Raw genomic sequence first — 16,230 nt, 5'->3', positions numbered from 1 at the left:
CTCTTTGTTTTCAGTTCCATATTTATAAAACATGTTGCCTACATGTGCAATTATAGTCGTTGGACACAGCCTTCTTCAAGTGTAAGCTGGGTCAAATCAATTGATGGCTTATTTAAATCTTCTATATCTACAATTCTAATTTTATTCTTGGTATAGTAGGTTTTATTTATGCAATAGGTCATCTGTCATTATGAACAAGTTAATTTTGGCGGCTTTTACAAAAGCTGCTTTAAAGCTTTTGTCTGTCAATTTCAGCATTTATGATATCTTTTCTTTTGATGTAGCCACTCGCACCAATTAAAAACTATGCAGGTTGTTGCCTTAGTATGGAAACCCTGGAATCTCTTACATGGATACCCGGTCCAGGGACCAGCAAGGAATCTCAGACCTCTGCCCTGGGAGGCTTTCTCTTTGTGAGATGGTCTGATTAGTTTCCAGTACTTCCCACAGATCCAACTTCTGTCTTCTGACACCTCACACCGGTAACACTTGATGTTTTCTAGGATGTAGCAATTTTACCTGCATTACCTAGGAGAAACTGAATTATCCCTTGCCATTCCTTTCTTTCAAGATTCAAATGGCCTCTAGTTTCCATCTGTGTGGCAGAATTAGGCAGTGCCTTCAAATTTTTTTTTGTATATTTTCCCACTTTATAACATAAAATTAATCACTCAATGTGTGCTTAACGAATTAGAAAACACCAGTGTGAAACCCACACCCATAGATTCAGAAACTTCACTCTGTGTAATTTCTTCTTTACATTCAATTCCCAATCTAGCTCCTATGAACAGTTTTTCACAAAAGTTTTCCACAAATTCAATGCATAAAGCATCATAGCAATGCAAGAAATTCTAGCAGAGCCACTGCAAGGCACACTTGACAGCGAACTCTGCGGTGCTATGGGCACTACTCTTATCCAGGTACCACAAAGTGAAATTCAGCTGCTGCTGCTCACGGACAACGAAGACACCTGAAACAAACACAGTCTTCTCCTTGCTTGAGTCACGTAGCCAACACTAACAAAGATACTAACAATCTCAGTTTTCAACAACCTGCATCTTCTTAAATCTACAGACTGAAGTCAACTGTTACAGTGACAGTACTGAATGAAGGCACATCAATTTACACTTTACTGCCATTCTATAAGATATACCTGGGTTCTGGCTTTTGTTCTGCCTTGGTATGCTTTTGCTCTCTTTTCATAAGATCTTTCTAGGAAAAAAAAGAGAGAGAGAGAGAAAGAAGGGTTAATACAGCAGAAAAAGTTAAATACCACATCGTTATCCACATATTTCTAATTTCATTGAAATTTTGAGATTTTATCAGAGAAAGAAACATCCAGTTATAACCTGTATTAAAAATCTAAATTTCATATGGGTACACAAACATATTCATAGAAATCTGACTGTTGGAATTTCACCATGTTTCAGCCTGTATAAACACAATTGCCAGTAATCATTTCACTCAGAAAATATCCTTACAAATCAATTATACATGAGCAATTATTTATTTATTCTTTAAAAAGTTTAATAGCTTTCAGAAATACAGCATCTAACAAAAATTAACAGAAACAAGATAAGTGCCAAGAATGAATATACAAACATGAAAAAGGAACAAGAATAAACATGCAAACAACAAAAAAGATAAAAAATAAATATGGGAAATATTGTATCAAATACTTTGAGGTTACATGATATGTCACATAAATTTAGCTCCCAAATTCCAGCCTGCAAAAATAGTATAGACTAGACTGCCCACCCCAAACCCCAAACCTATGCTAAAGCTCTAACCACCAATGTGACAATAGTTATAGATAAGTGCTTGAATAAAGTAATTAAGCTTCAGGGATGTAGTAAGAGTAGTATCACAATCCACAGGGACCAGTGCCTTTCTAAGAGGAAGTGGAAACAGTAAGAAAAGAAAAAAAGCTTTTTGAGGACACAAGGAGAAGGCGGTCATCTGTAAGCCTGGGAGTGAGGTCTCAAAGTCAAGTCTCCTGTCACCTTGATCTTCCATAGTTCTGAGAAAAGGAATGGATACTATTGGAACCACTCACCATGTGGCATTACAGCAGCCCTAGCACAATGACGTGCCAAGTAACCCCACATAGCAGTTCTAACATTCACTGTGTCTGAAAGAGAAACCAGCTTATTTCCAGTGAAAACACTTTCCTACATGTACTTCAAAAAAAGATGGGAAAACTGCATTTGCTTCAACATTACCACCCCAACAAGCAGGTATAATAGTTTAATGTGGGCTTGGTTTTTTTAGACAATTCTACAACATTGGTCAAGAACAGAACAATTTGGGGAAATAATTCTGGAAGACCTCAGATTGGGTCTTTGCCACTCGGATCATTTGATGTGACTCAAAGATCAAATGGATACCTGGGAGGTATCTCTCTCTTTCAACTCTTTCAAAAAAATGAATCTTTTTCAAAACCAAGACAAGCACTGGTAGATAACATAGCCACTTTATAATATTTTGTGACAAGTATTTTACATCAAATATGTTTCAAGAAATAGGTGGATGGAATTTAAAATGATCTTGGTCTGTGACAAAAAGGTTAGAGACTGGGCGTTGTTGGTTATCAGTTCCCTCAGAATCTGAAGGAAGGCAGTACCAGGAAATCTCTTGGCTGTTTGATAATAGGGAGTGCTCATGAGACCACAAGGAAAATGTTTGTTTTCACTTTTAATATTTTAGGTTTCAACACTGGTTTGGGCAACTAAAGCCAAAAATATCTTATATTGAAACTCTCAGGAGGAAACCTAAAGGGTTAGTATAAAGATGAAATGTGAAAGAAAATGTAAAGAAAAAGTACTTACTATTAAGACAAAGAGCAGCTATTTTTATGTTGTAAAACAAATCACAAATCCCTGTTACAGAGTTAGGCCTATAGGAGCTCTCTCAGATGCAGTCTTAGTTACATACATTAATTTAGAACTCAACACCAACATTGAAAAACGTATGGTAATATCTCTCAATATGGGCTACTTTTGGAAAATTCCCTGATCATGCATTCTTCTGCAAATAAACAATCATCCTCAAGAATAACGCAGTACTTTCTACAATTTATGTGCAAAACGTAATAATAAAGCATGAAACTGGACCTATATTTTAAATATTGCTCTCAATATGTTCCACGATACATATTCATGGCCACAAAAAAAACCTAATGGATTATAAAATTAGTCTCCATCTTTATGGCCTTCACTTTTGCATAAAACAATGTGCTTGGCTTAGGGCACACTGGATGATTTTACTGTTCACACTTGCAAATGGATTTTTTATAATTGCTTTCTTCTTTCCCCGACTAACTAAATCAGCGGCTTCTCCACGAGGATGGGTGTCAAATGTGAGGGTGCTAAGTAAAACAATCTCAGGCAAACATTCCTGGGGCCTTCCCTTCCAAAGATGATCTTCGTGGTTTTTCCACTTAGTGTATCACAACTTCAGTGCCTTCCCAACTTCAGTTACTGTTTTTCTTTGTATCTAAACAGAAGCTAGCTATTTTGTTCTCTTTTTCATAAAATCACTATCACTCCTTTAAGGAATCTGATTTTTTTTTCCCCAAGATTTATTCCACATACTCATATACTCAGGTATCCAGGCCATTCTGTTTCACGTTTCAACTTCATCCTCTCTTAAAATCTTTCATTTTTCCACATCTACAAGGTACTTTTGTCAACTCCTTCAAAAAATTACTCTCTGTGGCAATGTATTTGGGGTGAAACATCCTAAATACTTGGTTGAAGCTGTACGTTTTTATCAAACAATCAGGGTAAAATTTTCAAAATCTGGCTAATAACCCCAGGGCATTACTAAAATGTCTTTTCAGATACCTTTCCCTGATATACAATACAGGTATTTTCTCAGATTCCCACAGTGTAGCTGATGCCACCCTTAGACCTTGACCATGTCTGTGACACATCCAGAAAAGCAGCTCCTCATTCATCAACCCTCTCTTCCTTCTCAATATTATCTGGATCATTTTCCCTTCTTACTGATATCTTACAGTGTAATAATAAATACTCGCTGTGTAATCTCTCTCTCTCTCTCACTCTCTCTAATAAGTAAAGAAAGAAATCTCACATGGGTTGGGTCTTGTGGTTCTTCTGTTCAGGCTGATGCTTGGCTCACAGGCAACCCAAACCCAAGCACGTGGGATATAGTTCCCCTCTCCTCACTCCCTCTCTCTTCTTTCATTCCACCCCCTCCAATAAATAAATAAACTTTTCTTGCACTGATTAACTATAGATCTTTATTTACCCTCTCATTTTGCATCTTAGCCCCAGATAAATTTCTATTTTATTACTATTAGCATGAATTTCTAACACACGTTTACTATAAAAGGTCATCTAAAATTAGAATATTATGCCACCTCCTCCCACCCCCACGATGTGGTTAAGGGTGTTTCCGAAGTAACAGGGAAGATTCCTAGTTTCAAACATACTTGTAAACCTTCCAGAATCAAATACAAACACATCATTCCAGGTGAAATGAAAGGTTTGTTTAAAAATAGGTAACTGTGAAAAGAAAATCATTAATAGTGCATACATATAAAATTACAAATTATACACTGAAACATGAAAACTAAACTGCAAAGCTTTTTCTGCCGAGCTGGGCTAGTATGAGGAGTGTCTGCCCGCCACTAGCACCTCTGCGAAACACAGCAAAGCTAAACTCTTCACACTGCTACTGTTTCTAGTGTGAGCTGCTTTCCACAGACAAGTGTCTACTCCTGTGGATACACCAGATACACCGGGTTCACAAGTCAGGGATCGCTTCGGCTTATTGAATTGGAGGACTCGAGAGGCTCGCCCACAGGAGTGCTCTAATGCCTGACACCCACCTGTAGGAAGCAGGGACCTTCCTGAGAATCCTCTCAATTCCCAAAACAACTTCAGGGAGCTGGACCTGCCCCCATCTTGGGAAGTGCACTCAAGTGCAGTATTTTCATGGCTCTTTACAGAGGAAGAAGTATCCCAAAGCTAAGGCTGGTCAGACCCAGAAAGCCATGGGACTTTCACATCAGGAAAAGAGAGATGAACCTGTAAAGGCTGCTCATTCACCTCTCCCTAGAGAAAACTTATTTTATCCTCTGTAAAAAGAGCAAAATAAGAGGATTTTGGTCTTTTATAGGTAGGTATTTAAATCCAGTTTAGGGTTTAGGAGGCAATGCAAAGGCTGATAAGAAGTCACTAGGGCAGTTTGCACCCTATTATAAGTTCCTGTAAAATCTGCCTATAAGAATACATAAGGGAACTTCTGTTCCCAGGAATATTATGAGACTAACAAGTCACAGTACAACACAACAACAAATTCTTTTTTAAAAAACAAACAAGAAATAGAATTTCTTAATGTATGTCTGAGCTGGTAGGAAAAATAATGGGATTGCATTCTGATAAAAAAGAAAACAAGAGAAACAAGAGAAATTGAATTTCCTGCTTTAAACATTGTGGAGCCTGTTTTTGCCTTGGGGATTCAAAGTGAATTCCTGAGAGCCTCGGCCTGGATTCTGATAAGCCGCACATGACCTGCAATTGTGACAGAAACCCTGGAACACAGAGCAAATAAGAGGGCCCTTAGTGTAGCCATAAAATTGTGGGTTGTGAAACAGCAACAGTGTTAGAACATGAACCAAGATGTAAAAATTGTCATGGGGGTGTGTGTTTGGCACCGTCTAGCTAACACACCCCGCAGCTAGGGAAGCCCGCATTCTCTCTCTGTGCTCTGATCCAGGTTCATAATCAAGTGCAAAGTGAGAGGCAGCAAGGGCCAGTTCCAATAGTTGGGTTCCTGACACCCACGTGGGAAAACTGGAGTGGATTTCCAGCTCTTGGCTTCAGCATGGTCCAGGTGCAGGTGTTGCATCAAGAGATGAGAGATCTCTCTATCTGTAACGCTCTGCCTTTCAGTTAAATAACGAAGAATTTGACAAATAAAATACATGAAAAACTGTCCTTGAAGGAAAGAGCAAAAAGAGAAGATTGTGCATGAATGTGCACGATGTCTGTGACACTGGCTCTAACTCAGCCATCTACACTTTCTGTGTGCCACAGGAAGACAGCAAAGATGCTTTTAGTTACTTTGGCATACTAAATCACATAGATTGATACTTTATTAAAAAAACAAGACTGTAAATTCCAAGCTAGTAAAGAAAAATAGAATAGATGAAAAACATTATGCTAACCAATGAAAGAAAAGAACAAGAAAAATAAACAGTTGATAGTGAAAAGAACACAAAATAAAGCAAAAAGAACCTCAATGATTTCTAAACACAAAACCACGTCATTTTCACAAAGATAATGTCATGGTTGATCAGAAACACGCGAAAAAAAATTTCAACCTCATTGGTAATTAGGAAAATGTAAGTTAATATTTTTAAAACGTAATTTCAAAGCAGCCAAATTGGCAAAGATTAAAATATTCACTGTATCAACTGTTGCCATGTACGTGAAGAAACAAAATTCTCAGAAACAGCTCCAGGAGTGGAAAACTGTTTGCCCTGCCTGGCAAAGCTTAATGTCTGCCCACTGGTCAGCACGTCCATCCCACAGCCAGCCCCGCCAGGCAGGCAGAGGTTCGTGAAGAGGAACTGTGCCCATGGTAACAGGCAATCCATCATCCTTCAGTGAGCTCCTCTTGCCTAGGCTCCACCCACCAACCCAAAAACAGGCAGGATCAATAATCCAACATATAAATAACCCTCTCCTTCTGCAACAGGAGACAGGGCCATATTGAGGTCGTATCTATACTTCAGGAGATGTGCTAAAGGATGCTGGGAGCAGAATGCTCACAACGGAAGATAATAGAAACCAAAAATACCTGCCAACAGAGAAAGGATAAACCCCAGTTTCCATCCTGTGGGGTTGGCATACAGTGACGCACATCTCCTTTGATCCCTCATCTGCCTTCATCACTACCAGTGTTGATATAAGCCTGCAATTTTTCTATCAGACACTTAGTGGAAAAAATACTCTCTAAAACAACAAATTATTCATCACACATCTAATGCATGACAAAACTTAACTTACCTGACTTTTGATGGTAAGATGTAACCTAAACCAATCAACACACGCCTAGCATGGTCTTAGTCGCTCACTAGACGGGACTATTCCTATGCTTTACTATACACACAAACACACACTATATATACACCATATATATACTATCTACACTACATATACTATATATGCTATATACTATATAGTGTGTATATTTACACTATTAAAATGTACAGTGTATATATAAATATATATAGTAAAGCATAGGAATATATATAATGACACAAAAGATTACAGGTTTGATTGCACATCCACTTATTAACTTTTAAAGTTTAGATTTTTCTTAATTCCTAAATATTTGTAAGGTTCGATAATTTCAAGTGAAGGTTCTGGACCTAGACAAGCATTAAGCACAACTGCATATACCACAAAACTGTTTTCCAAATACTTCTAACAACTCATCAGTTTAAATGCAAGTAAGTGAAGAGAAAACCTTTTACATGATCCACCCACATTATTTGCTAAATAAATGATTTTTTAAAGATGACTTGTGATCATTTAAGAAACTAAATTATAGCTAATCTAAATCAACACAATATTAAAAGACCACACTAATATCCAAAGGGTGTGGCCATAACCTATCGGTAATTTCTCTGTTTACTATTACTATTGAATTTTTCATTCATATTCAGCATCCATGCCTAATGCATTTTGTTTGATGAAAACAAGCTAATTAGTACTAAAACTTCCTTAGTTCATAAATTTATTCCTAAGAACATTAAAAGGAAGTCAAGTGAGACATGTTCAATAACAGATGTTGTCTTTTTTGGCTGCCTTTTTTACAGTTTGTTCTATCTCATTACTTTTTAAGAAATTTAGTTAATGTTCCTTTTGACTAAGGAACAAGTGTACTTAGCTTCCCAGAAGGCGTTATAGAAGAAGCGGGAGCTAGCAAGGGCAGACACAATCTGTTGATTCCCTTAACCCAGTGTCTGCTCAAAGTTTTTCTACAACCGACTTTTCATTCTTTCATCCAGATTTTGGTAACAATCAAACCCTAATTTATCACACACACACACACACACACACAAAAGAATGTGTCTTGGCTGGCGACTATATTGCTATAACTACTCTAAACACATACTAATGTGCATGCACCTAACACCCCTTGATATTTTTCTCATGATCTTAGATCAAACGGTCAATCAGTTCTGGGTGAATATTTTAGAGTATGCCTTTTACAATATTTTAGAATGCCTTTTAGAGTACAGAAGAATTATGACTTTCAAAAATAGAAACCCAAGTAAAATCTATTAAAATAAAAATGTGATGCATATATTAAGGTTTTTTTTCTAGAAGTAAATGAGGATTGCAATACAACTAATCAAAATTGATGGGATATAGCAAAAGTGCTTTACAAGGAAAGTTTAGAACAATTAGTGCTTACATTAAGAAAATTGGAAAGGCATCAAATAAATGATCAGTCAATTCATCTCAAAGACCAAGAAAAACAAAAACGAAGCCTCAAGTTAGTAAACAGGAAACTATAATAAAAAAAATTAGAGAAAAAAGTAACATAATTACAATTTCAAAATCCATACAAGAGAGTGGTGAAATAAAAAGCTGGGTTTTTGAAAAAATAAATAAAATTGGTAAACAACTGATCATCTAGCAAAAACAAAAAAGGTGGAGAAAAGATAAAATTGACAATATCAGATATAAAAAAAGATGTTACCATAGAGACCACTGAAATAAAAAAGAATCATTAAGAATTACTACAGGGATTGGCTTCATGGCTCAACAGGCTAATCCTTCACCTGCAACTGCCAGCATCCCAAACAGGCCCCAATTTGTGTGTGCCCCAGCTGCTCCACTTTCCATCCAGCTCCCTGTGTATGGACTGGAAAAGCAGCAGAGGATGTCTGGGTCTTTGATATCCACTTGCAAGGCTCAGAGGAAAGCTGCTGGTTCCTGGCTTCAGACCCTCTCAGCTCAGGCCATTGCAGCCATTTGGGGAGTAAACGAGATGATGGAAGATCTTTTTCTCTGTCTCTCTTTCTCTAAATCTGTCCGTCAAATGAAAGTAAATAAATCTTTAAAAAAAGAATTACTACAACTATATGCCAACTAATCATAAAATCTCACAAAAAGGATAGATCTCTGGATGAATACAACTTCCTAGAACTGAGGCATAAAAACACAGAAAACCTGAATAAACCAATCAGCAAGTCAGAGTTTGAATAGTAATGAAGGCTCTTTCAACATAGGAAAGCCCTGGATGGCTTCACTGCTGGATTCTACTGAACATTTAAGAATGAAAGAATCCCATTTTTTTCTTAAAACTACCCAAACAATTCAAAAGTGAGGGAAATCTGCCAAACTCCTTCTGAGGCCTTATCTTCAAAGCCAGACATAAAGATACAACAAATAAGGAGCTATGTAGACCAACATCCCTGATGATCACAGATGCAAATATCCTACCTAAAGACACTAGTTCATCCATCCCAGCAATACATAAAAAAGAACAGCCGCAAAGACCAAAAAGGATTTATTTATGGGATGCAGAAGTGATTCAATAAAAACAAATCAATAAACCTGAAACATCACATCAGCAATTTGAAGAATAAAAACCAAATGATTATTTCAAAAGATGCAGCGATAATATTTGACAAAAACACAGCTTATTTTCATGATTAAAAAAAGTCTTAGGCAAACTGAGTGTGCAAGAAATATATCTCAATACACTCCAGGCAGTATCTGACAAACCTACATTTTGCATCATACTGAGTGAGGGAAAGCTGGAAGCGTTTTCCACTAAGATCAGGAACCAGATAACGATGCCCATTCTTCAAAATAGGTCTGGATATTTGGGCTAGAGAAATTTGGCTAGAAAAAATAAACTAAAGGTGTACAAACTGAAAAGGAAGGAGTCGCTGTTTGCGGATGACCTGATCCTATTCACAAAGTAATCAAAAGACTACACTAAGAGATTATTGGAACTCATAAAGGGAGTTTGGCAAGGTTGCAGGATATAAAATTAACACACAAAAATCACAAACAGTGCCATGGCTGAAAAAGAACTTGTATGATCAGCCCAGTCACAATAGCTATAAAATAATTTAAATCATGGGGGATAAATTTAAGCAAGGATGTGAAAGATTTCTACAATGGAAATTACAAAAGGCTGAGGAAAGAAAGAATACATCAAAAAATGGACAGTCTTCCATGTTTACTGAAATAATTAATATGAAAATGTCAACAACATGAAAAGCAATTCACAGAATCCTTATGATTCCACTGAAAATACCAAGGACATTCTCAGATCTTGAAAAAATGACCCTAAAATGCATATGGAAACATATCTGAAGCAGTCTGAAGCAATAAAAATAAAGCTGGAGGCACCAAAAGACTGGATTTAAAGATTTAGAGAGCAGTTAAAAAAAAAAACATGCTGGTACTAACACATGGACATGTGGAACAATGAGACAGATTAGAAACCTAGAAACTAACCCACACACTTACAACCAACTAAAGTTTAAAAATCTAAAACCACTGCTTGGAAAAAGGACCATTTCTTCAACAAATGGTGTTGGGAAAAATCAAATATCCAGTTGAAAAAGTATCAGAGACCCCTTCCTTATGCTGCCTATAAAAATCAATTCTCAGTAGCTCAAGGATCAAAACCTAAGACTTCAAGCCATCAAATTTCTCGAAGAAGGTAAGGCAAGCACAGTAACATGACACAATAGGCAACAACTTCTCAGATAAGACACCACAGTCACAGGTAACAAAAGCAGAAACAGACAAATTGAATTCTATGAAGCTAAGATGCTTCTCTGCAGCAAAGGAAACAAAAAGCAAAGAGACAACCTATAGAATTGGAGGAAATATCTGCAAGCTACACAGTCGATAAAGTATCAATATACAAATTCAAGAAACTCAGCAACAAAGTAAAGAACCGTTCAAAACATTGGCTAAATACATGAGCATGCAACGAAAGATGAAAAATAAATGGCCAATAGACACATGAAAATATGTTCAGGATCATTAGCCATCAGGAAAATGTAAGTAAAAGCCACAATGAAGTTCTACCTCATCCAAGTTAGAATGGCTACCACTCAATTTTAAAAAAAAGCAGAGAAAAGGGCACCCCAATACATTGTTGGTGGGAATGCTAACTGGTGCAATGATTAAGTCATTATGGAAGACATTTGTTCAGAAATCCGAAAATTGATCTATTATGTTACCCAGCCATCCACCCTTGAGAATTTACCAAAGCTGTATGAACTATATATTTATATGTGTGCATACACCTATGCTATGATAAACATACATACACAAACATGCATGCATATGTTGGAAAACTACATAGTCCCAAGAAAGAATAAAATCCTATCTTTTGCAGCAAAATTAATGCATCTGAAGACCATCATGCTTACTAAAATAAGCCAATCCTAAAAAAAAAAAATACCTCTTATTTGTAGTTGCTAATATAGAGAGCACAAAAAAGTAGCAATTTTGAGTTAAATTGACATGTTGAAATTTGATGAATGTTGACAGCTCTTTTCTATATTCCAGAGGGCCAATGGTCTATTTTCTACTCATTGAACTCTATTTAGTGAAGGATTAGGCTTGTGGTTATAAATCAAACTGAAAGTATGTTATCACAAAAAATAAAAGGAAATATTGCTATGTTCTTTACATGAAATATGTTCTCTTTCTACCAATAAGTAAACAAATCCCCCCCAAATTCAACCATTTAACTGTTACCACAGGATGTAATTAGACCTAAGTCTACTACAGAATTTTCAAACATGGCAAAAAATATAAACTTATTTTAATAAATACTACTTTATTAATGGTGGTGATTTGTGATGTGTCATAAAACTAGCAGAGAATCTAATTAGGTGATAGACTGCTTCAAGCAATTATTCTGAATCTGACAGTACACCTTGTATGAGTTATAAAAAAAATAAGCTTGCTGAAGTTTCTAAGTTACAGGCATGCACTGCTTGTAGATTATTACAGACTTCACTTTTACCCAAACAGCTCAAAAATATTCCCCAAGGAAAAAAATAATAAATTCCCTATGTTAAAATCCAGTCAACCTATCTTAAATTCAAAAATAATCTAATACGAATAACTAATTTATATTTGAAATTTTTTTGGTTCTCTAAAATGTAGTGTCTATAAAGCAAAGGATGTTTGTCATTATTTAAGAAATGAAGCTGTGTGTGTACCTAAATATCTGACCAGTGCCTCATTTTTTTCCCACTCGTGTTTGGGGAGTCCAGGCTTATGCAGACAGGAAGTTATATACCCAAACAGCTGACACGTGTTCTTTGAAGAAGAAAATCAATGTGATACAATCAGTTACGAGATCAAATTCTATTTTCTCGTAATCCTTGACTTTCAAGCTTTACGTGTAGGCAAATCCTTAAGAAGTTAAAGTGACCATACGGCTTCTTCCTTGTTCAATGCAAACACTCCTACAAGGAGGCCCCGTGGCACTTGGGGATGGCACATCCCCGCACAGCTCCCATGGTAGGACAGGCTCTGCCACACCGTGGCCAACCACAGGGGCTCTCTCTGCTGCTGGAGCACTTTCTCCTGTACTCTGGTACCCTCTTCTCACTCCATCAACAAAGAAGCATGATGCCCTTGTTTTCTGGTACCAAGCAAAGACAGATTTCCTCGCAAGAAAGCCTTCATGACTCACAGGGCCACTGGACAAGAGACAAAGTGCTCACCCTACCTCAACTTTTGCCTCATTTTTGTACCTTACTGACAAGTAATAAACAAAAGTTATTTCACTGTTTTCTATGTTGATATTAACCAGAAGTCACACGTTCCATTCAATATTTGTTTTTATCCTATTTTTCAGAGCACTATTGAGAAGTGCGTTCCTTTTTACATCTCAGAATTTTGAAAAGAACTGATTCTTTTTTTTATCATTACTTCATTCCCTTTAGGATTTGTTCCAAGACTGCTCGGACAGTATCATAAAGTTAGCAGAACTCTTAGAAATCAGTTATGATGTGAAATTACAGCAACATGTTGGAGATGGTGGTCTTTCCAATGCACTGTAAAAAAAATGTGATGTAATACTATATATTTATTTTACTTGAAGAGTTATACCCACAGGTTCTACCTTAGATAAATATTATTCTTCAAGATAACGAAGGCTAGAAAGACCTCTCTTTTAGGAATGATTAAAAGTAACATTAGTAATTGCTTCTTCTGTAGGCAGTGGTTTTTTTTTTTTAATTATGTAAAGAATGTTAGGATCCTTGTGTCATTGCTTCAATAATTGGAATTTCTAATAGAATAAACATGTGGTGGCAGAAATGAAAGACTAAATACCGAAACATATATAGCTTTATTAAACTATAATTTAATTAGAAGAAAAAATAAGAATACAGAATATATTTTACAATACTGCTAGATTAAAAGGATGATTTTTTTTTTACTCTAAAGAAACTATATCCACAGTGAGTTTCTTATTTGAGCAAATTAAGTTTTGCTGAAGTACCACAGCCATGAAATATGTTTTGAAGCAGAATATTTTATATACCTAGCTCCTCCAATAAAATAAAATAAAACAGGATTCCTCAGCCTCGTCTCCGCTGCCCTTTTACAGTGCAGGCTCTTTCATTCTCGGGTTTCCCAGTCACTATTTGTCTTCTGAACTGAGTAGACATATTCACATCAAGATGACTTATTTTATAACCATCAGGATGTAGACATAAGAAAATACATCAGAAAAGTTTTGGGGGGAAGATATGGGAAAACTAGGACCCTCTTGCATTGTTAGGGAGAATGTAAAATGATACGGCTCCTGTGAAAAATGGTACGCTGAGTCCTAAAAAATAATAAACAGAAATATAACACAAAGTAGGAACTCCACTTCTGGGTACATCACCAAAAGAAGTAAAAGCAGAGGTTCAAACCGAATTTATACATTCACATAATTTCATTATTATTCAAATACCCAAAAAGTGACACAACCCAGATGACCACTGATGTATAATGGTTACACAAAATGTACGCAACTGAATAGTATTCAACCTGAATCAAGAAAGAGATGACTAACAATACAATATGGATGAGCATGTAAGGCAATAAGCTAAATGACATGAGTTAATCTTAAAAGAATGAATGCTCTACACATCTACTTACATGAGGTACCCAGAGTAGTCAAATTCAATGCACAGAAACAGAAAATAGATACTGGCTGCCAGGAAATTGGGGTAGGGGAAATCAAGAGTCAATGTTTAATTACAATGAAGTTTCTGTTTCAGAAAATCAAAAAGTTTTGAAAATCAATGAAGATAAGTGCTCTATAGTGTAAGTGTGTTTAATGCCACTGAACCACACACCTACAAATGGTTTAAATGGGCCTGGTGCTGGGCCTACCAACATGGGGAGTCCCCGCTGTTCTGCTCCCAATCAAGCTTCCAGCTAATGTTCCTGGGAAGGAAGCAAATGCTAGCCCAAGTGCTTAGGCCCTGGGACCAATGTGAGAGACCCCAGTGGAGTTTCAGGGTCCTACCTTCAGCCTGGCTCAAAATTGGCTATTAGAGGCATTTGGTCAGTGACGCAGAGGATAGACCTCTGCTTCTGTCTTTCAAATAAAATGAAAAGAAATATTTTTAAATGTTAAACTTTATATCTATTAACAAAAACCAAAAATCTCTTTAAAGTTTTTAATTTTTAATTTAAAAACAATGAAGAAAGGTTAGTTGGAAGTTTGTGTGTGATCCCTTCCAGCATGGCTAGTATTATACAGTAAAACAAATGGGCACTCCTTCTTACAAGAAACCATTCAGATAGCTACTGGTAGAAATTCATAATGTAACAAGCAATGAAACAAACGAGTTTCAGATCCGATTCTCTCATTTATTCTCTTTCCCTCTCTATCTCTCTCTGTCTCACACACACACACACACACACACACACACACACACACACACACACATATCCACTTTGGTTACAAGGAAAGGACACATGCCTTGTTTAATTCTAACTAGACTGATCAAGAGTTCTATTATTGCTGACCCACTCCAATTCACTCCATACTTTCTTGCTAATTTTTATTTTTGAGGATGTTTACATAGTTGTTCCGGGTGGGAAGGATCGAGGGTTAAGGGTAAGTGAGTGCGACCATAGTTTCCACATTTTCGTTTTCTTTTCCCTGTATCTGGAGGAAAGGAGGATATGAGGAGAGAAGCCATACCCAGCCTCCAACTGCCCCAGTACCCAGGGATGGGGGATGGCCACCAAATATCAACCCAGGGTCCCCCACGTGGATCATGTTCCAAAGGTTCTGCCTAAGTGCTTGATAGTTCTGAAATGCTATCAATCTTTCAGATCCAAGGATGAGGAAATCATTCCAATGTCCATTGACGGACATAGCCAACCTTAGAATGTCCATTTGCCCAGGTATTTGCTATGATTGTTCGGCTGGTGTGGTTGTCCAATTTGTTCTGCCCTCCTTCCTATGCTATGGTACCAGATGTCCTCTACAGGCCCCAGTGGGCAGCCATAACCTGCGTGTGCATCTGGGCCTGTATTCACTAGTCCCTGTTTCCCACTGAGGAGGCTCGGTTCTGACACATGCAGTCTACAGTCAGACCACAAATCCTGGACACGAGCCCTCATGTCCCTCTGCATGCCCACCTGCGCCATCCCTCAGACCCCTTGCCAGCCCACACAGCAGGTTCCCACAAAAACACCTCTAGGTAGCTAGTAGCCTTCGCTTGACACCATTAGCACCCTGGGCCATCCGACCCAGGGCCCACAAGACCCACCAACCCTGGGGCTCACGTACCTGGACCCAGCTACACAGGCAGGCCAAAGGACCCAGGGCAGGTGAGCCGGGCCCTGCTGGACCCCCACACCCCAAGGCTTACAGACCCACCACACACATGCAGGTGGGCCTAAGCACCCAGGCCAGATGACTCTGGCCCCACCAGACCCCCAACCCTAGGGTTCAAGGACCCAGCACCCCTCACACACACACATATCTGATACACTGGTATGATTAACACAGATTTGGCATTGACCAGGCCCAGGATGCCGGCCAGCTATTAGCTGCTTTCCGCCCCCAGCATTGTAACACTTACCTAGGTATAATTCAACCTATGCCATTGTCCCCAACTAGGGATGCACACTCTGACAGCTCCACCATCCCAAAGTACCTACTACATCAAAGCAACAG

General features: G+C 37.7%; 1 protein-coding gene across 3 annotated transcripts in view; it reads right to left on the bottom strand.

Annotated features, from left to right (window-relative positions):
- IQCM (IQ motif containing M) overlaps positions 1 to 16,230 on the bottom strand; it is a 420,838-nt gene that overhangs the window by 198,925 nt on the left and 205,683 nt on the right. For all 3 annotated transcript variants that reach the window (XR_009245823.1, XM_058666784.1, XM_058666785.1), the window contains exon 8: positions 1,154 to 1,212. Coding sequence is in view for 2 of the 3 variants with exons in the window: in XM_058666784.1 (XP_058522767.1) it covers positions 1,154 to 1,212 (59 nt within the window). In the remaining variant the exon portion in view is untranslated. The remainder of the gene's footprint in view (positions 1 to 1,153; positions 1,213 to 16,230) is intronic.

The sequence above is a fragment of the Ochotona princeps genome, chromosome 7 (genome assembly GCF_030435755.1).
Source record: "Ochotona princeps isolate mOchPri1 chromosome 7, mOchPri1.hap1, whole genome shotgun sequence".
NCBI lineage: Eukaryota > Metazoa > Chordata > Mammalia > Lagomorpha > Ochotonidae > Ochotona > Ochotona princeps.
Note: the sequence above shows the minus strand (reverse complement) of the source record. Positions and strands in the feature narration are given on the sequence as shown.